Source organism: Haliotis cracherodii, unplaced genomic scaffold (genome assembly GCF_022045235.1).
Source record: "Haliotis cracherodii isolate W230 unplaced genomic scaffold, xgHalCrac1.p SCAF_5, whole genome shotgun sequence".
Classification (NCBI taxonomy): domain Eukaryota; kingdom Metazoa; phylum Mollusca; class Gastropoda; order Lepetellida; family Haliotidae; genus Haliotis; species Haliotis cracherodii.
The window spans coordinates 18,668,646-18,690,917 of record NW_027266308.1 but is presented as its reverse complement, the minus strand read 5'-3'; the positions used below and the strand labels follow the sequence as shown (position 1 = coordinate 18,690,917).

At 41.5% G+C, this 22,272-nt stretch overlaps 1 protein-coding gene across 3 annotated transcripts in view; it reads right to left on the bottom strand.

The window, feature by feature from the left end:
* Positions 1-22,272, bottom strand: part of LOC139443050 (GTP cyclohydrolase 1-like) — a 111,540-nt gene that overhangs the window by 87,156 nt on the left and 2,112 nt on the right. For all 3 annotated transcript variants that reach the window (XM_071223971.1, XM_071223972.1, XM_071223973.1), the window contains exon 2: positions 1,375-1,484. In XM_071223971.1, the coding sequence (XP_071080072.1) occupies positions 1,375-1,484 (110 nt within the window). The remainder of the gene's footprint in view (positions 1-1,374; positions 1,485-22,272) is intronic.

Genomic DNA, 22,272 nt, shown 5'->3' with positions numbered 1-22,272 from the left:
GTGCAGCTACAGATGAGTGAGTGAGTGAGTGAGCGAGTGAGCGAGAATGGTTTTACGCTGCTTTTAGCAATATTCCAGCAATATCACGGTGGGGGACACCAATGGGCTTCACACATTGTACACATTGCAGATAAGTTACTGAGCAAATTAAAACATGGGATGATGGAGACACAAGTTTAGGGAACATATATTTATAACAATAGTGTTATTTAACAAGGCTTAAGAGACAATAAATCCCTGACACGAATTATAAACTTGGAATGACAATAAATGCCCATGCCACGAAAAGTTATATATAATGTTACAAGTATCCCCATGTCACATGTTTTCGAGCCTCAGCTAAACAAATGTAACCACACCATGAATGATGTAATCAAGGTAGATGCTTCAAAGCCCACTGAAGACATCAACATGTTTGCCACTTGCCGCTGAAGTCATGTTACGAATTAAGCTACATGAGGTAAGATTGTTTTATATGTTATGAAAACAAACCTCATAACTTACATTTTCACAAATGGACAGTATAAGCAAAATTGATGACGGTGACGGAATTTATGTAACGGCGTCCAACAGACTGATGGGTGGACAATTAGGGTCACAAATCATCAGAAAGATTATCTCCATCAAAATTCATCTTCACGAGGCAAAGAGTTAACTGAATGTAAAAGTCCGGTTTCCACCCATGATGAACTATGCTGGAATGTCTGGGCTCGATCGTAGCGGCTATTACGAGTTATGACCCTTCTATGACCCTCGTATTGACCATTAAGATTCCACCTCTCTTATCACTTGCATTTGCTTCAAATAAAATGGAATTGCCCAGTGAAGACGATCTGGTCGATAATCAATATCTATGTTGTAATAAAACAGGTCTTACAAAGCATCAAATCATGTGAGCACCTTGATAAAAAACATGAAAAGATTTGGAAAATATCTGTTGATGTGGAGTTGGCGGTACACACGTTTTGCAAATTCTACAATTGACCGAAATCTGCACAGAAGTTTTCAAACCAGATGTCGATTTCGTAATGTGATTTTGACTGGACTATGCACTCATCAGTCCAGCCAAAATATAACGCCATAATTCTAGCCTAGTGTGGGAAAGGTGGAAACTTGACTTTTCTCAGGAAGGTGTCAAAATTAAGAAATTTGGAAGAATGAATGTTTAGCAAAGCTGGTTTGGTGACACTAGAAATGATACATTCCTCCATTACATTAAGGTAATTAACTCTTTCTGTTTTGATTCCTTGTTGGTTAAGATCTTCAACTGTGTGGATCATGTTGATGGAACCAGAAACTAAAGGTATCTCTAAACATGGAGTGAAAACAAACTTATGCTTCCCTGTGGAGACAAATTATGTAGGTGTATCTTACCTTGCCCATGAATGGTACCAGATGGTGCTCGCATAATGAAAACATTTCAATATCTTTCACTATCACCATCTCATCATGATCCTCATCAAACACAGCATCATTTAACACCTCTGAAAAGACAAAAATAATACACCGTAACATATCAAATTTATGTGCAAACTTAAAAGGATTAACCCAAAAAGATTTAAACAAACTACAGGCATCCATATGAAGTAGAAACAGAGGCAGCACCTTTCACACCATTTCCTTAAAGTTTCTAAAGCCTCAAAATACCAGTATCACCATCATGTCTTCCAGACCAAAGACATTACTAACCTTAATCAAGGCAACTACTTAAGTTCCAACTATTCCCAAGTGTCAGGAGAGTACAAGTAAATGTACAACATTACCTATCACGTAATGATACAACCATGTTTCACAATAACCTCAAGATCACATTGACCTCTGATAGAAAGCATTAACATTTTGTATGGTAGGATTTATAAAAATAACCTGTAAACCTTTATGGCTGTAGACATGCACTGACCTTGAACTTTGACTAATCTTGACCAAAGCCTTTTGCAAGGTATAAACAAAGAATAACTTGGGAAGTGTAACCACACACATCTTGGTGATGTGTGTATCTCAAGACCTCAAATGGAAACAACACTAAATGTTTGAATATTGAAATATGGATGGGTATTTTCTTCACGGATTCAAAATTAGCTTATTATGGACTATAATTTCGACTGGTTGACTTGTGGTTGGAGATATTCTAGCTGCACTGCATGAAGTGACACCTATCAGAGAAGAATGAGAAGCTGTATATCATAAAAAAGATATATAAAAAAGAGCTGCAGCCAAACTGACATGTTTTGTTGTTGATTAATGCATGCACGACCTGAAAGGGTGAAGCTATCGGTCAACATCATATCATGTACAATAAAATACTATGTAGTATCCCTTCAGAGAATTCAGGTAAACAAACAGGTGATAACATGCAATACAAATTAAAATTCAGATAAATTATCAGTAAAAATGATGATTTTCCACTTAAATTGTATTTTCTGTTCTGCAAAGCATTGTTTTATATGCAGAAATTAAGATGACTGTGTTTATGTTCATCATGTCCATGGTTCAAAATCCACTGAGTTAGAAATGAGCATTCAATCAAAGTATTATTGGCTAATCCTTTGAACATTAAACAATAGTTATCATTGTTAATAATTCAAAGAATACTACCTCTATTACATCTTTGCCATAAATCCTGTATTTTCGCTTCAGTCACACAAACTAAAATTTTTCAGATTTTCAACAGACGTCCTATTCACTGTCAATTACACAATAAGTTGTTCCCCATATAACACAATAGCAACCCAAGCTATAATATGCGTGATGGTGGGAATCTCACTTCTTTTCCCACCACTGGAGGTAGATGGAGGTAGTTTACGCTGCAACAATGGGTCCAAGGGAATATATGCCCTCTAGGTCCGGCTGAACGTCACGCAAGTAAAACTGGTGTTTTGTGAGGCCCACTGACAGTTAGAAACTACTTGTACTACTGAGACTGTAGTCCATGACGCGAGACTCATGGTTAGGGCTCTTATTTCGTGAGCTGAGCAGGATCCGAGACGTGGCGTAGAATTCTGAGCCTGTGTATAATTTGATGCAACAGTAGCTTTTAGCCATCCTGCTAAAGTAGCCTTGGTGATATCCTTGTTTGAGTTAGTCTTACAGGATAGGAAGAGTCTCCTTCAATGGTGTCTATGTTGGTCTGTAGCCTAGAGATAGAACTTGAGAGCTCTGATGGGACAAAAGAGTCTGTCTGAGTGATCCACTGTTGGTCCTAATGCAGGAATTGTATACGTCTTTGACCCAACGGTCCCAGTGTGGTAGATTGATTCTTTGCTACTAAGTCCGGGAGCAATCTTAGAGTTATTGAGGTCCAATGTTGATCATGGGTAAGACTAGAATAGTCTAATACTGATATATTGGTGAATAGCCAAGGGGCTATTGCTGTCCTGAAAGTTAGGACATGGAATTCGTCGCGTCAGCCATTGATGGCAAAGCGTAGATATTTCCGAGAGGAGGGGTGTATCCGGACGCGAAGATATGCATCTGTTAGGTCTAGGCTGATAAACCAGTCCCCTTTCTTCAACGTTGACCATAAGTCCATCTGGACTCCATCTGGAATTTTGGCAGAGGTTTCAGATATCTCTTGTTGAGGGTCTATAATCATCCTCATCTCGGTTATATTTTCTTCGGAACTAAAATGACCGGAGAGTAAAAACCCTTGGTGTTGTTGGTTTCTTTTTGTTCTCGAATGGCTCTCTTCTTTCGTAGTTTCCTGATGGCCTAATCTGCAGCTGCTAACTTGGCTCTGACCAGGTGAACTCTTCGGCCCAGGGCGTGTGTTCAGGATCAAATATTTACAAGTGTACCTTGTATCCGTGAGCCATGACATCTAGAATCCAGTGGTAAGGCGTAACTTGCTTCTAATTATTGGCATATGACAGAAGACGCTCTCCCACTGGGCCCGGAGTCAGAATTATTTTGAAAGACTGTAGACGTAAATAGAAGTCCATAGACATAACCAGGTCGAAAGGGTCTATAATGTCAGAGGGGTGGTAAGGAAGTCAGAACTGGCGTTCACCTCAGCCTCCTGATCTTCCATGGCGGTTATATCACCATTTCGTGTAATCTGGTGGGCGAAAGGAATCCTGGGAAGACTGTCGTTTGTCGTACCTCCGCCTTGGTTGGTATGAGGGGACAAACTTCTTCTTAGGAGGCTGTTTGGACGCTGATGATTTATAATTCATGAGCTTTAGCAGCTAAGTCTATAGTTGAAGTTTGGAAACGTTCTGCTGTGTCAAGTTTAACTTCATCTATGACATGTTTCAATTTTCCATTGAATGTTGTGGCCGCTAATATAGGCTTTGACATCATGAACTTCTTGGTTTAGCCTTAGAAGTTGTGAAAAAATCCAGACTTCAGTTTTATAGGTGTTACAGGTAATCATTCATCATGCTTGAGCCTGTGAATGTTATCTGTCAACTGGTCGACAACCTTGCCAGCGTAACTGGGACAAGGTAATGTCTGATGAATATGATGTTGGAGCATGACATCACCCGTATTCAGGCATCTAGGGTGGTGAATTTTCTCTCACATGCATCTGAAGCATAGGCATAAGATGATAGAGTTCATCAGTTAGTTCCACGAACTATTAGCCTTTGGTGTAATCTCGTTGGGGTGAGTTTTCAGCCTGATCCTCAACACCCTCTGACTCCGCCTCCAAATGGCCTTGGGTATCTCCAATGGGGGGTGGATAATCGTAGCACTCCGATTCTACCACGTAGGGTTCGTCATCCTCCAGTGACCATGATTCCGGTATAATCTGTATCTGTGGGGCTTGTGGGTCCATTGGTTGATGAAGGTCATACAGTAAGCAGTGGTCGGTCGGCTGGGTAGCCATGGGTGGCTGGCCCATGGAGTCCTTGCGACGTCCATAAGGTGTCTTAACGGCAGGTTAGACAGCTTATCAGTGTGTTGCCATGGAAGGCAGGCCCATGCGGTCCATGTGACCACCCTACGACGTCTGGCTGGTGTGGCTTGATGGCTTGGTTGCCATGGATGGTCTGTCCATGGATACTGTGCCCTTCCTGTACAGTATTGTCCCATGGTAGGGTAAAGCCTGCTGGCTTATACCCGGCTGGTCGGCTGGCTGTATGGCTCAGCTTATAAGGCCTACAGCCGTGGATGAAGATCGGATAGTCTTTGCCAGAGCTATCTCTTTGATCGTGTCCAATGCTGATCGAGAGTTTCATGTCAAGCATGCCCTTCACCATCTCCTGCCGTTCTTTTAACAGTTTTCAGTTATCTTGATGTTTTCCACTTTCTTCTTGGCAGCCTCACGCCTCTTGGCCTTAGTCACAGCCTTGGTTATCTTGGAGAAGATCTTCTCAGATGTGTTACTGCATTGCTCACATCTCTTCTCCTTGCTGCAGGTCGTGCCTCTGCACTTTTCAAGAGGAACTCTCGTGACCATGAATCGGACACACTTCTTGCACCCGGAGGTAGAGGGGGACAACATGACGACCTCACAAAATCACCAAACACCAACTATATTTACGTGCGTGTTTGTCTCTCCAGCAGCACTATTAATTTTTTACATATGTCTGTTATTATAGAAAACTTATTAGAATAATTTTAGGTTAATGTTACTTACTACCAAGAGCTAGATCCTTACTATTATTAAAGTAGGTGTTGACTCTAGCACACACAGGAAAAAAGTGATATTGCTGCCATTATAACATCATGGTGTGGGTAGTAACAAGACTATTTGGCGGCAACTAATTGTGTGATGAACAGTGAAGAGGATGTCTGTTGAAAATCAGGATATTTTAGTTAGTGTGACTGAAGCCAATATACAGGATTTATGGCAGATATGTAATAGAGGTGGAAGTTTCGTAAGAATGATCAAATTTAGAAAAAACTGAGCAAACGGCCTCAGTTAGGCAGATGAGTGATGCATATGCCAAGTTTCGTTGACAAATATTGAAAGGTTTTCAAGAGAGGAGACTAGCACAAAGTTAAAACAGGAACACAGTCCTATCACCACCTTCACCAGGCTGGATCAAATCTGTGCCTTTAGCTACCTTTATAACAAAGTTTTAAACACTTTGAATAATGACATCTCATTCAGTTTAGGAAAACATACGCTGTATGCATAACAGTATGCAGTACAATTCTAAAACAAACAGTCCCATGCCTTGAACAACTGTAATAAGAATAAAACATGCACCTCCGGTTTAGTGACAACATTTCAGATTCTAGGAAATCACATGTCTTAGGCCAGTAAAAATTAATTACTCAATTTTTTCAACTTTTGAAAAAAGATGAGGTGGGAGGCAGTTTGTAATTTTTGTTTCTTTCAGAAAAAACATGATAGTTTTCTCTTGTAGAGAGTCCATCATCCATGTAACAGTGGAAATGCCAACAAAACCAGGTTCATTTTAGCAAAATTGTGTGTTAACAGTGTAAGAATCTACATCAAAACATCACTAATGCAAAAAACCAGAACTTGTCACCCATAAAGGTGAATGTTTTCTTATCAGGTGGCATTGACTTTGGATGGATTCTGTGCATGTCAAGTTTGATGCTTTTTCAAATGAACAATTATAACCTTCACAGTGTTTTGCCAAGAAATTGAACAAGTGGGGACAGGGACCCCTTCAGCATAAGAACATGGGGTCCTTTTCAAAACGTATGATGCTACACTCAGAGATCATAAAAAAATCCTAAAAATTATACATGCAGGTTATTGATGCAGAATGCCTGTCCACAGGTAATGCTAGCGATACATAGAACGTTTCCCATGGCTTCTCTCTCATATGTAACGTTTTGTATTGCCACAACAATGTCCAGTGTCTTATATTTAGTCTCAAAAGCTTGTTTGTTAGCATGTCTCTTCAAAGTACTCGTTCCAAATAATAATTTAGGTTTGTCATTGAATTAGATTTCACATGATTTATGCCAAACTGATATGTCATAGTATTTCTTTCTGAGCTATGCTGTAACCATGTGTAGTCGTGAAGACAGGTTCATTGAAAACATTTACCTTTCTCCATCTATCACTGTCAGGAGTTTTGCTAATAGTAGCTGTGGTTGGCAATTGCAATACTAAGGTCATTTCGAAGCAGAAACATCTTTGGCATTTAGGCTGTGTTGACGAATAAAAGAATTTTTTTTTTGTAGTGTCTGCTCTTGGATTTTGCTGTTTGGCCATCATCCATATGACTGTTATATTTGCACAAATGTGAAAGCTTGATTCTGATTGGACAATTTGGGACTTTCAGCCAAGGATGGCACAGATATCAAAATGAGACACAAAAAAGAGGAATGTACATTCAATAATTAAAACAGCTGTGCGAGTGATGTTAAATTATTTTGAGACAGTCAGTGGCCCCCACAATAATATAAAATAAACCTAGCTACCTGAATGTGCCCGTTGTCCCACTGAGCATAAATATTATCCGCCAATCAAATAATGATTCTGGAAATCCTGTGTGGCTGCAGCCTCGGCAGAACACTGCCCTCGTTTTTTGACAATGGTATGCATGCACAATTCTAGTTGCAAGTTTAGATGGTTTTGTTAGTACCTCACTGCCAATGCATTTTTAGAAAACTTAAGAGAACAGTCAATTTGCAAAAGTCAAATCAAGGTCAATATTCAAATATACCCAAAATAAAAGCATTTTCAGCCTCACCAAAAAATGCACATGTACCACAAATTGAAAACCAATGTCCAAGTAATTGACATAAAATATATTGGGAGCTATCTTGAAATTATATATGTACATCATTGAGGTTTCAAATGCCTTGTATTAGAAAGCCAATGACAAGATTGAAATCATAATGATCACAAACATGTGCTGCACACATGATCATAGAAATCACATTATTTTATCTAACACATAAGCTGTATGAAAATGTTATGTATATCATGCCTGTGACAAATGAATTCTTGCACATATAAAACACATGTATGAACGCACTAAATGAACTGAATTTCAGATGAACTATTTCTCTTTTACACTGGAAAGTGTTCTTGTAGGTAGGTATACAAAAATCCTAATAACACGCCCCTTAACATTTTTCTGAGTGTGTTTCGACACACTTGAAAACATGTCAGCATTTCTATCCCTGCTGTTCGTGGGAACAAGTATGCCAAGTTTTAGTTCCATTGATCCACAGTTTCTTAGGAACTACGTTTCTAGAAACCCGACACTGCTGGCACCATGCTCCAGACAACTGACCATGACTAGTTTCCTGGACTTTCAGTAAATCTGAATAGGACAACAGATACAGTAACTTGACAGACATATTTCCAGTGACAGTACAAGAGCCATGAGTGCCTCCCCTGCTCTAGGAGCAGCATCAAACACCAAGCATTAATCTTACAGTGGCAGTGGCACAGTTGGCAAGGAAAATACACAAAATCAAAAAGTGTTACAAAGAATTAACTGTCCAACATGTTCAAAGCGATAACCTTAAATGATTGGCACAATGTTGCTCATCATTGAATATTCTATCCCAATTCATTGAACAGCAACCAATATCAATCACAAATCAATAGGCAATTACTCTTTGCGATTGCCTTGCATGAATAAACATTGTCGATTATGGCAGAAGACAAGAGCTCTTGAAGCCATAGCACATGGAATCAATGAAGCACAATCTCATGTGATGGCTGACGCTGTTTCAGTGACATATCTCTGGTTTGCAAGTTGTTTTCCCAGTAACATGACTCTGTGGCCTTGGCTGCTAGTACCTTGTACTGAATAGTTAGAATCAACAGCTTATTCTCAGAATTTCTCACTCTGAAGGTATATTCATGAGAAATAGTGTTACTGCATCAATATTATCTGGTTGGTTTCTCATGACTCAGCCTCAGAATGAACTGGTGAGTGGAAGAAAATACCAACAAATTGAGCTGCACATTTGGGTTCGAGACACTTGCAATGTCGATTAGGTATTAGGTGCATATTCCTACATGTGAGGGGTCGGTGTGAGGTTCTGGGTCGGAAGTAACACTAGTCGAGTCGATACGTTGGAAATACATACAAGTTTGCTTTATACAAGTAGATATATATACACAAGAAGCACTATGTGGTGGTGGTTGTTGTGTTGGTGCAATGGAACAACTTGTCTAACCCTAGCTCTGCTAAGGGTAAGATCTGGACTGCTTTGCCAATTAACCAAGGCTTATATAGTCAAGGTCACCTGACACAGATTAAATCATAAATATGAACAACAGTAATTAATGAGAAGTTACATAGTTGCAGTGATCTAGTGTGATGTCTTTGTAATCACCACACTCTGGTGAATTTGTACCTTTAACAAAAGTCCTGGTCAAGCTTGTTCAGGTTGGCTGACAGTAAATGTACAATACAATGGTGATGAGTATTAACAATTGGGCTTAGCATCTTCTAAGCAATAGAAATTTAGTTATTATAGACATATACAGGTCATGGATACATGGTAATAAGCCTGTTCATTCTGACAATGGTTGTCCTGAATCGGTCACTATGACAACTTCCCTCCACTCCGTGGAGCTTGGACCCCAAGCTCAAATGAGTCTAAATTGACAGGGTTGTTCTGGACAAACGGTGCATGCAGGCATACTTCTAGGCACAACTAGACTGCAGCGGATATTGTGGATGTTATACTCCTGTTCTGACATCAAAACTTTGAAAAGCTGAATACTGCTTTGCAGTTAATTTCTTCATACTGACATGTAATATACATATGTTGTGTGGGTTGCTGGATCAAAAAATATCCCTAATCAGAATTCAAAGTACAAGATAATACATTAGATTTTCTACCAAACTGTAATTCGAAAGTCCTACAGTTTAGGACTCTCCGGGTCTCAGCTGTACCTATATGTCTGGTTCGACATTTCAAAGACTCCTGACACAAATAGCTTCAAAGATGTTGCTTGACGAAAGATGGTTGCATATCCTTTCGATAAGTAACTGTCACCTTCCGAATTGTGAACCATACATATTGCTGCAATGAGGTACCGGACAGTACTAAGACTGACATTGTTGTGTTGGTCCAACAAACCTTTGAGAAACCTGGTAATCTATGCTTGAAAAACAAAAGCAATAAATTCTAGTAAAATCATAGATATTTTTTACATTTGTACACTTATCCTGCATTACTCCTTAATGCATTTACTGATTGTTATTGACAGAGAGAAAGAGCTTGTGAGGTCTTGCTGAAAAAGAACTTGTTCCAACTAGCTGAATGGCTAACAATATCACACAGCTCCCATGTGACCAAGGAAGGGTTGACATCATGGATCAGCACATTACTGCTAAAAACAGAGCATCTGAAGACATCATGGGGAGGCAGCTCTGCTAAACTTGGGCCCCTTTAGAGGCAGTAATGAAGGATAAGTATACATAACATAAAAAATATCTAGGATTTTTACTTAATGAATCTTTATCCGACGGTACGTTGAATGGTATACCTTCAGATGTGATCTTCAATGAAATTTTCCAAACTCCAATCAATCAGCAAGAGCGATGTCCCGCATAAAGTGGCAATTCCTGTGCACAGGGAGGGAGAAAGTTATGTATGCGTGAACTCCAGGTATCGATGTGGTCATAGAAGTTCAATTCTAGAACTAACAAACCGAGCCTAATATGTGTACATGTAGCCTCCTAATCTGGGGTGACAAGCACCTGGGAGGTTGCAACATCGACTCTGGACATCTGGAAACGTCAATAGCGTCTGGTGGTGGAGACCTGCTGGGCAACCACCAAAGGGCCAAAGCTGTGTACATCTTCTTGGGCCACATCTCGATGTACCACAAGCAGCCTTCTACAATGGTGCGAAAGGAGCAGTTTCTGTGAAGCACCATGGGGAAGGCAACCGCCTGGATCTCGTGCGGATTGCTGGCGCCTAGGGGATCCAGTCCCGTGGCCTAATAGGCCTGAACAATGATGGCGCGAAGCCAGAGGGCGATCATGTTGTGGCTGACTTCCATCTGAGATGTCGTCAACATCGGTATGAAGAGGCATTGATGCCCACAACAATTCTTGAGAGCGTCAAAAGAAGCATTGCTGGACATAGTAAAAGTTCCTGTTCATCCACAGAGAGAATGTGGGATCCTGGTGTTTTTCCTAGCAAAAACTCTCAAAGAAGCGCCACTTGTCGTCGTACAGAACCCTGATAGACGGTCTATGCGCCAGGGTAATTGCCCTCGAAGCTCTAGCTTAGTAGCCCTTAACACTTAAAGCTCTTTGTAAATGGACGAGACGTGAAGATGTAACATGTCTGGAGTATGATGGGGTTGTTTGCTGTTAGGGTGGATTTGACCCCCAGTCTGGGAGTTCGAGAGGGTCGGTGGCAGTCATCTCCTTGAGATCCACGAAACCAGCCTCAGATCAAGGTTCTTGGTTGATCTGATCTTCTGAAGGACTCTGGGAAGGAGGACTGGTGGCGGTAAAGCGTACGATCTTAATCCTTTCCAGGGGACGCTGAAGACTTTATGAAGGTGATAATAAGGTCATACATAACCTTGTAGTTCTGGCTGGTGCAAACAGGTCGACATTGGGGGCAAGGTGTCCGAATGGAGTTTCCACTATGTGGGAGCTACCTTGTTTGGTCTGGAGAGGGCATCCGCAAGGATGTTGCAGCAACCTGTGATGTGTTGGAAGAACCGGATGATTCTTCACAGGAGAGAGTTGGAGTGGGTCGTTGGAGGTCATATAGCAGCTGTGTGATAGGGTTAGCCACTCAGCTAGTTGGAACAACTTCTTCTTCAGCAAGACGTCACACAGTTCTTTCTGTCAAGAACAAGCAGTAAATGCATTAAGGAGTAATGCAGGGTAAGTTCAAAAAACTGAGAAAGTCTCTCAATTGTCAACAAGATATGAAATAAGTAGTGATTTAAACATATCGATTGGTAAAGAAGCAAATCGCTACCTTTCCACGACACACAATGTATGATACAATTAATACATCAGTGAAGGTTGAATGTAACACATTAAATACACATGCTAAGCTAGATGTGTATATATGATAAATATGTTTGCAGTTAAAATTAATCAATTCATTTACTTAAATGAAGATCTTCCAGCTTTTAACAGATCTTAATAGAAACTGAAATGCAGCACTGTTTGTAAAGAGTAACAATGTTGATTAAAATTAAATTCCATTTCAAGAAAATAGTGATTTGTACACACAATAAAGGAAAAGTAAAGCATCATCATTGCAATTTCCACAGGAACAACTTTGAGTATCCAAGATATGTCTATTATACCTGTCTGCATTGAGGTCGCTTCAGCCAAGCCTGAGGCGACTGTGAATAATTTGACATAACATGTTCCCTAATATAAATGCTATTATCTCCCATTCCTTGAGACAAGCTCTTATATTTTGCAGTCTTCGCCCTGTTAGGTATTCTGGTAGCACATTCCAAAGTTTTGTTGTAGCTTGTATAAATGAATCTGCATATGCTTTTGTTTTACACTTCACTGTTTATAATATGTGCTTTCAGAAACTAAATAAGGATATGATAACAAGGATATTTGGGTGAGAGATGATTATTAATTTTGTAAAAATGTTACCAATTTTGAATGATATCTTCTGTCTTTTAATGACATGCAATTTGTTTCATTGTAAATTTTCTGATCACTAGTACCCAGGACAGTGCCATATATAGTTATAAGAGCATCTAAGTTTAATTTTTCCAATGTATTATCTTGTTCACTATTACTGTTACCCCAAATATGACAACACTAATAAGAAATTAGCACAATTAAATGATTTGTACATAGTTTCTAAGGTATTTTGGGATAGACTTCTTAAACTATTATCGACAGGACAACATTCCCTTGTAATATCTTCAAGGTGCATTTTCCATGTACAATTACTTTGAACCTAAGTGCTTATGACTTTGTACATTTTTATTTCAGCAAAGTCGGTTCCTTCTGCTGGAAAGGTGATGGCTCCAGTCTTTTGGGATTCCACAGGTATTCTGCTGATTGGCGGTCTTGAAAAAGGCCAGACTATCAATGGAAGATATTATGCTGACCTACTGAGACAGTTGCGTGAAGCTATCAAAGCTAAGCAACAGTGAATGCTCACTAAAGGAGTCCTGTTCCACCAAGACAATGCTCCTGTTCACAAATCGGAGGTTGCCATGTAATCGATCCATGATTGTGGCTTCGAACTCATTGACCATCCCCCTTATTCACCCGATTTGGCCCCGTCAGACTTCCACCTGTTTTCCAAAATGAAAAAGGAACTAGCCGGTCGCCATTTTCATAGTAATGATGATGTCATTTCCGCTGTGAATGACTTTTTTAGGGTGGCTGGAGAAAATTTCTTCTTGACCGGCATCCAGGCTTTGCAGCATCGCTGGCAAAAGTGTGTAAACCTGGAAGGGGACTATGTGGAGAAATAAATGAAAACCATCGACTTGGTATGGGTCTTTCACAGTTAGGCTTAGAACTTTTCAGCCAGCCCTTGTATATCTGCATCTTCACAATCACATACAAAGATGTGTCATCAGCAATAAGTCATTTATAATTATTTATTCCTTCAACAATATCATTGATATAAGAAACAATAATGGTCCCAAGGCCGAGCCCTGTGGTACACCTGCCAAGACTGCATTTCAATGTGAGCTATAGTCATTCATAACTACCTTGAGTTAACAATTTTTTTAAGAAACTGTCAAACCATCTCAATAGCTTTCCAGTCCTTGTTTTAGCCCCTTAATGCCGAACGCCAGACAGGGTATCAACAAGTACCATCTTTTAACGTCTATTGGTATGACACGGCCGGGGATTGAACCCCGGACCTTCCACTCTCTGGGCGGACGCTCTACCACTAGACCATGGAGGCGGTCTTGACATCTTCGAACCCATAATAGTAGCATTAGCAGGAGTTAATTGCTGTCTCTTGAGGTGACTTGCACAATATCTCCAGCTTTACAATATCCTTACAAGGCATTCTACTTAATTTCATGTGAAGAGTTGTCTATTTGTAGAGGTGATGCAGTGGTCAGAGATGAAATATATATAAATGCCTTCCACTTGTGATAGTCCGAGCTGCTTTCTGTGACTGGTGATGGGTGGAATGAGGTTGCGAAGAGGTCATCCAATGTGTAATTGCTTTTACCACTGCTTTGAACTTTGAGTTGCCCAAACACACAGATCTAATAAGTGCGCTTCCCAACTGATTGGTAAAGTATTGACGTGATGGTCATGGAAAGTTTATAAAGTTGAAGCTGTATCTGGTAGATTGAGATTGAGAAACTGTGCCTTGAAGGAACATAGAGATCATTGGGAGCATATGCCAAATCAAAATGTCTATATTCGCCAACTCCTTCTTGAATAAGTGAGAGATGACTTAGCCCTTCCAGGCTGATTGGTGGTATGTCGACGTGTTGTACTGGTGAAAGGCAATGGATTCTATCACATGGGTACTGTATAGACGTGCTGCCCTTGAAGTCTGCAGGTGTTAAGTCATCTTACAAAACAGAGAAATCTTGACAAATGATATGTAAATCACTCTTGCGCAGGAACAGGACAAACTGCAGTCTTGCCGTACACTTGGTCAAAAGCTCCACACACACGTGCAGTGTTCTGAGTTCCAAAGAATAAAGGAGTATAGGCAGTCAGTTCCGTGTAGAATGTAGGACGAAACCGGTGCAGTACTAAGTTGAGATCCATATGATGATGTCAAATCTCTGCTGATTGTAATAGTGAAAGGTCAACGAACATTCCTGCATAATCTTCTTGTCTGATTGGTGTAGGTTGATCGATACACTGGCAAGGGCGATAATACTCTCGTAGAAAAACTATGTGGATTTAAGTAAGAAGTAGAAATACAAGCCATGTACACTGTGAGCGGCAGATCATGACCTGTACCAAAGCTTGAATACCTGGCTGAGAGAACGTCGATGGTCAAGGCCGGTGCGAAGCAGACCGTCATATCTTCTTGGAAAGCGAAAGGTTGATGTCGATCTGTCTGATGATTCAAACCAGATTAGGGAGTGAGCGTGCATTCCCAACTCCAGTCTGTGAAGGGAAACATAAAATAACTTCTTACTCGCCGTAGAACGTCCATGAGAGAGTAATGGCAAGAAACGAAAACCTATGAGGGTCAGCATTCTCATCCTCCATTGTTCATCCTAATTTGATATGGGGAATGAAAGTCAACCTTCTTACGGGAGGGGCGGTAGGGTAGCCTAGTGGTTTGCTCGCCACGCCAAAGACCCAGGTTCGATTCCCCACGTGGGCACAATGTGTGAAGCCCATTTCTGGCGTCCCCCGCCGTGATATTGATGGAACATTGCTAAAAACGGCATAAAACCATACTCACTCTTCTGAGGGTCTGGGCATGCTGAGTGGCTTGTTTGTTTCTATCATCATATCCTGTGATGGACTTCATTTTGGTGTGCACTGTAAGATGGTCCTTGGCTGGTGGTGAGGTAATAACCTGGGTGCTGTCAGTCGTACATTAACCAGAGCCGTGAAGATCCCGGTAGAGAACAGATCTTCAGCATCCCAAGCTGGCCCTAAGAGGCAACTATGCTTGTCGTAATAGGCGAACAATGGGACCAGGTGGTCAAGCTCACTGATATGGTTGATGCAGGTTATCATATCCCAAGGCGTAGATCGATTTTCATGATGTCAGTCACTGGATTGTCCAAACCAGATTTGATTATTTACAGACCACCTTCACATAATAGGAATATTGCGGACTGTCAGAGACCGTATCATTCTCAACAGATAACAACTTGATCGTACTGCCATCTAAGTAATTTGTTACTGATTCGTAATGAACATAAAGTACTTGGGAAGCAACAGGATAGCGGATGAAGTGGAATTGGAGACGACAAAGCCAGTGAGGTGGTCTTCGTTAACTTGAGTGTGTCTGCAATCTAAGGCAGCATATCAGCCAGAATCGATATTGTCAAAACTGCCAGTGGGAGAGAGTGGGGAAGCTTGACTTTCGGCGGTGACCTCTGGCTGTGCTGACGTAGTGTCAAGTTGAACTGGATCCGTAGTACTAGGAGGAGCAACCTGGGCAGAAGTCCTGGTGTCCAGAGGGGGCAATTTCAATTGGCCAGTTTTTTTAAAGGCTGTGGTCATGGCCTGTGTCAGCAAATAAATGTCTGTAGACTAGAGGTTAGTTTGATCCAAAAAATCCCAAAAAGTAGTTAATTGGAGTGTAGTCCCCAGGACCCTTGTAGTAGGATCGATTTCCACAGGTGCATAGGATCGATGTCGTTCTGCATAACGATATTGATCCTTGTTGGCGGTGGCGTATAGCTATAGTCATCAAAAGTAGATCCATAGTTTGAATATGTCGGTCCGCGTATGTGATGCATAAAAGAAGAAGCTGATCAATCCATAGGGGAGGGGCATTGATCCCAACTGTGATCCCTATAAGTGTTACAGCCCTTGGAAGACTGTCGATAGGTCGGAGTCAGACAATCAAGATCAATCCTGATATTGATGGTGATCTGCAGAGCTAGAATGACCACACCTTGGTGTAGAATCAATCCAAGGATTAATGCTGATCTGTAGAGTCAGAGCAACAGTCATCATTGGTGCAATGTTGAGCTTCCAGAGGTAGTTGTGACTTCGTCTTCTTGGATTGATGTCGATCCCTTGAATGTCAATCCTCAGAATGTCAATCTTCAGAATGTTGATCTATATAAAGTCAATCCTTCAAATGTCGACCCCATGCATATCGACCCTTGGAAAGTTGATTTCCCGATTGTCAATCTTTAGAAGGTCCATCCTGATAATTTTCCAACTGTCAATCCCTTGATTGTCGTTCCTTGGAAAGTCGATCCTTCGATTGTTGAAGTCGATCTTCATCGGAGAGTCAGGATCGATCTTGACTCTTCCTTTTCTCTGCAGGTGAAAGGGAGGTATCAATCCCTGTCGGGGTCGACAGTAAAGGGGGCATGTGGGGAGAGAGTTAAGTCTGTGATAGGATGACTTCTACGAGCTGAACTACATCATCTCGCGAGGGAGCATGGGGTGACAGGTAACTTGCAGCTGAGGGACGGGGAGTGCCGAGAGGGTTGGTAGCCATAATAATTGTCATTGTAGCCGCAGTAGCTCTGTCTATGGCCCATACTTAGGCTGGCCATAAAGATTGGTAGAAATGTTAACGATTATTGTACCACATTCCATGCAATTGTGGACAAGCTTACATAGGAGAAACATCTAGGCCCTTCAAAACCCGAATTAAAGAACATCAAAGCTCAGTCTCCAAAGATGACTCTAAATCAGCTCTATCAGACCACATCCGTGACAACCCAAGCCACAGCATTCAGTGGGAGAGAGTCACAGCCCTCACCACCAACCTCAAAGACTTCAAGATGGAGTACACAATGATGCCTAGTATTCTTGACCCCAGCAGCTGGAGTACACAATGATGCCTAGTATTCTTGACCCCAGCAGCTGGAATATACAATGATGCCTAGGATTCTTGACCCCAGCAACTGGAGTACACAATGATGCCTAGTATTCTTGACCCCAACAGCTGGAGTACACAATGATGCCTAGTATTCTTGACCCCAGCAGCTGGAATACACAATGATGCCTAGGATTCTTGACCCCAGCAGCTGGGGTACACAATATGCCTAGTATTCTTGACCCCAGCAGCTGGAATACACAATGATGCCTAGGATTCTTGACCCCAGCAGCTGGAGTACACAATGATGCCTAGGATTCTTGACCCCAGCAGCTGGAATACACAATGATGCCTAGTATTCTTGACTCCAGCAGCTGGAGTACACAATGATGCCTAGTATTCTTGACTCCAGCAGCTGGAGTACACAATGATGCCTAGTATTCTTGACTCCAGCAGCTGGAGTACACGATGCCTAGCATTCTTGACCCCAGCAGCTGGAATACACAATGATGCCTAGCATTCTTGACCCCAGCAGTGATAAGTCACCGGATGCCCATTGTGTAATTTATATTCTTTGAATGACATTGTTATATACTTGTTACAATTGCTGCTTAATAAACTGTGATGTGGAATGCATATATAGTTCTTTGTGTTTATATTCAAGTTGGTATTTCTGCTATCCATAGTATACAGTAAGGTCGTCTTATTGTTGATAATCATTTTGGAGACATCTTGCATTTTTCACATTTAATTTACACCCCGTTAATTTCAGCATTTACAGTATTGGTAGGAAACACAAAGCAAAAACAAATAATGTAGGCTATTAGTAATTATGGACAAGTAAATCCACCTCGTTAAAGGGACATTACGTTGACTGTTCTGATTAGACAGATATAATACTACAACTGCGACAGTGAGGTGCATGTCAATATAGCTTTACGCATCAAAGTGACCGTATCACTAGCTCTCCGGAGGGCTTTGATGACAGCATGTGGAGGTTAATTACGCAAATGGAGATAGTTTTTCACATTTAAGGATAGTTTCTCAATGAAAGTTAAAAATTTCATGACATATGTATATCTAAATGTGTAGATTCATCTAAAATGGAACATGAAAAAAACACTCAAACACTATGTAAGATGTGACGATGTGACAAGGATTCTAGGCTGGCCGCAAGGAAGTCTGCGCAGGAGAGTGATTAGCTTCATATTAACAGCGTTATTTAATAGCTGCCTGCTTGCTAGCCAAATGCCAGTGACTTTTACATTGGGCAAATAACATTTCCATAAAGATGGCCCAACTGTCTTGTTGAAAATTCAATACGTACATTATTTCTACAAATCATCAAATCAGTTAAGGCATCATTTAATATCAAAATGTGTTTGTTTTCATTTCTTAGTTTTTGTGCGTGTGCGGGCGTGCATGACAAGCACAATCTTTTAAGGTCTTTTGGTATGACTCAGCCGGGGATTGAAACTCAGACCTTCAGCTCTCTGGGTGGACTCTCTACCACCAGACCATGGAGGGGGTTTGTAGGTTATAAAGCAGAAAAGCAAATCTGAGTTTGCCACGGACATGTTTCATGTTCATTCTTTGCACCCAAACGTAATACTGTCTGAAAATACTAACTAAAAATTATTGCTCAATAAGAAATGTTACAGTAAGCCCAAGACTCAAGACATTATTATAACTTGCCTATAATTAAAGAAAGTTGTAATCCCTGAGAAAAATCAAACAATATACAAAAGAACTCCTATTTTGTGCCATATATGTGAGATACTATTCACTTGCAGTGAATTCCAAAATAATTACTGTGAGCACATAACACCAAAAATAGCATTTCAACAAATCCGCACTGAAGTACGCAAATTAGTCCTGTAACTACACTATCTGGTAATTAAAGCATTCTTTGTATATCTGGACTTATGCTTTTAATCTATTATATTCATTGCATTTCATTCAATATTGCTTACATTAATTTTGGAAAAATCGAGTGTGAGCTGATCAGGCCGATCGGTGGATTGCACTGTTATTAACAGCATGATTGACGCGTTTGACGTCTGAAACGAACTTAAGTTATCAGTGAATGGCTACAGTAAATACTAATCAGCTCCCACTAACGATGAGAGGGGTGGGATGAGGAAAGACCTGTCAGGCTGCCCTGGGAGCTGGTTCCGAGCGAAAAAATCCCAGCCCAGTCCAAGGTGAACTGCTCTGTGAGCTCCTTGCTCGAATCTGGCATGTGTCACATCCAGTGTGTGATTTGCTGACATGCGCCGCCATGGAGTGAGCCAGGAGGAAGATCATCTTCTGAGTCAGGGTGTCTTCTTCTGAGTCAACGACGTCGAATGAAGTGGTTCAAAGGGAGCGCCTCCGAAGTAGAGTTTGGAGTTCTGGGATCCTGGTCATATTCTGATCTTCTGGAACTGCCAAGAGAGAGTTGAGGGCCACAAGGTACGTAGTGACAGTACGTCCCTCCAGGCAACGTTTGCGATGCAGGAAGAGAAGGAACTCGGCCAGGAATTGAGGAGACGCAGAGGCGGGCCCTGGTTATTTTCTTCGGAGAAAATTTCAAAGGAATGCCACTTGTTGTTGTACAGGCTTCTGGTAGGCGGTCGATGTGCCAATGTAATGACTCCCGCCGTCCTAGATGAGTAGCCCTTGGCCAGACCACCATGAGGTTGTCTGTGGAAATGGCAGGTTGAGTGAACTGGAGGCGCTCCTGACATCTGGTACTCTAGATGCGCACCTCAACCAGTAGGGGCATCGACAAACATGTGGGGCGTCGACGTCCCATTCTTATATCGAGGGACGATGAGGTGTGGTGTCTCGTTCACTGCACATGTAGGCATCGGATGTCTACTGTAGTAAGTGCCTCTGCCACATGGATGTACAGCGACAGGCATCTGGTCGAGTGGTTGCAGCTGATCTGTACAAATACACTGCACGGCTCCCATTAGGTCAGTTGTTCTTATTCGGGTCGAAGAGAGTTCTTGACTCATGACATGTAAATCACCCTGCGCAGTAAACTGAAATCCTGCGTAGAGTCGAAAACAAAGTTCAAGCTTCACACATGGACAATCTCCTGTGAACCCTGAGGTTGACAGACAAGTGGTGTTTCTGAGTTCTGTGTAGCATGTGTGACGTGGCGGTGTTGAAGGCAAGTTGAGCATCATGATAATGGGACATCTGGTCCTGTGTTGTGAATGATGATCCTGAGTTGGGTTCCTGGAAGCATATGACGATTCCGTCAAATTTTGAATCAGTCATGAACTTTGGTGCAGATCATGTCTACCAGAAGTCACAGAAGTACTATCGCCCTCTCTGTGGAATCGTTCAACCAATGCTGATAGACGGGTCGGCACTCTGGGCTTGTTGTAGATGGACCAGATGTGCAGATGTAATCTGTCTGGTGCCGGGTGTGGTCATTTGCTCTGTGGGTGAATCAGTAGTTCGGCCATTCTGGGAGTGGAAGAGGATCGTGGCGGTTATCTCTCTGAGAACGACGAACAAACCCCTTGCTGGCCACCACGGCACGACGAAAGTCAAGTTCATTGATTTTGTATCCACTGTATGCATGTTCATCAGAGCCGAGAGAACTGGTAATTGCTTTTTTCATTTGAAAGCCTCCCAAGATATGTTGACATTGTTTGCTGTGACAGGACATAATAATTATGCTAAATATTGACTGTACATTCAGGATTAAATGAGCCCATGCGAGTGTCTCCAAGAACCACTGTTCTAAGGTCAGTTTACAATTCAAGGCAACAGAAATTTGGCGTGGTATTTGGTCATATATGGTGATATCAGCAGTGCCTCATGAGGTCAGGAAAAACACAGGGAGGACAATATCAACATCACCCACAAGGACAGTGCCCGCACACAGTGGCTGCTATCAGCCCACATCGTCGCACAGTAGACAAGAGGAACTGAGGCAGCTCGCCAACAGTTCTACATCATTCTAGGCAGAACAGCATCATGAACTTAATCCTGGGCAAGGCCAATGACATGACATAACAAAGGTTCCAGTTTAACTCAAAAGACACAACCCCTTCACTGGAGTCAAAACAGAGCTCAGAAATATAGCAACAGATGTCACTGCTGATGACAGGGTCAATGTGGACATTGCAGTTGCAGTTGGCAATAGTACACAGTCTCGCCTTACAAACCAGACATTTCCACTGTTTCAATTTTTCCATTTCATGATGATGGCAGCACGCAAAATCCATAAAAATCACCACCTGTCAAGTACATCACGAACATGAGCTCAAGTGTTCCAGAAGTGATCCCTGATGTTGTTGTGAAGTCCTGTACATCAGTCCCAGAAAAAACAGGAAGCTTTTTGGCTAATAAAAGAAACAAACAACAGACAACTAATCTTCTGGACTCTCACTAGCAAAAGTCTGATGTTGTTGTTCACTATGCAGGGGACGAAGGTAATGCTGACGTTGTAATAGTGCTGAAAGCAATTGACATGGCTACATATTACAGTGTTGATCATGTTATTTCAGATGACACAAATGTGTTTGTTCTGTTGCTACACCATGTAGATTCTCATAGCAGTGTGTTCATGCAAACCAGAACTCACACATTATCAGGTAGAGAAGCTCAGGGATGTCTTGGAATTCAACTGGGCCATGTTCCTGCCTTTTCTTCATGCCATGTCTGGATGCAACACAATCTCAGCCTTGTATGGTGCTGGAGAAGCAAAACACATGAACTTCCTCGCCAGTACACCAAGACTACATGAAAAGCATCTTCCCGAGGCAAGAGAGTCAACTGACTTTAAAAGTCCAGTTTCCACCCTTGCCAAACTAGTCTGGAATTCCTGGGCTTTATCGTAGTTATGTCCCTTCTCAGCCTCTCCTTTAGACCAATCAGATTCCACCTCTCTTATCACTTGCATTTGCTTGAAACAAAACAGTGGCGCCCACTCAAGACGAGGTCTATGTTGTGATAAAACGG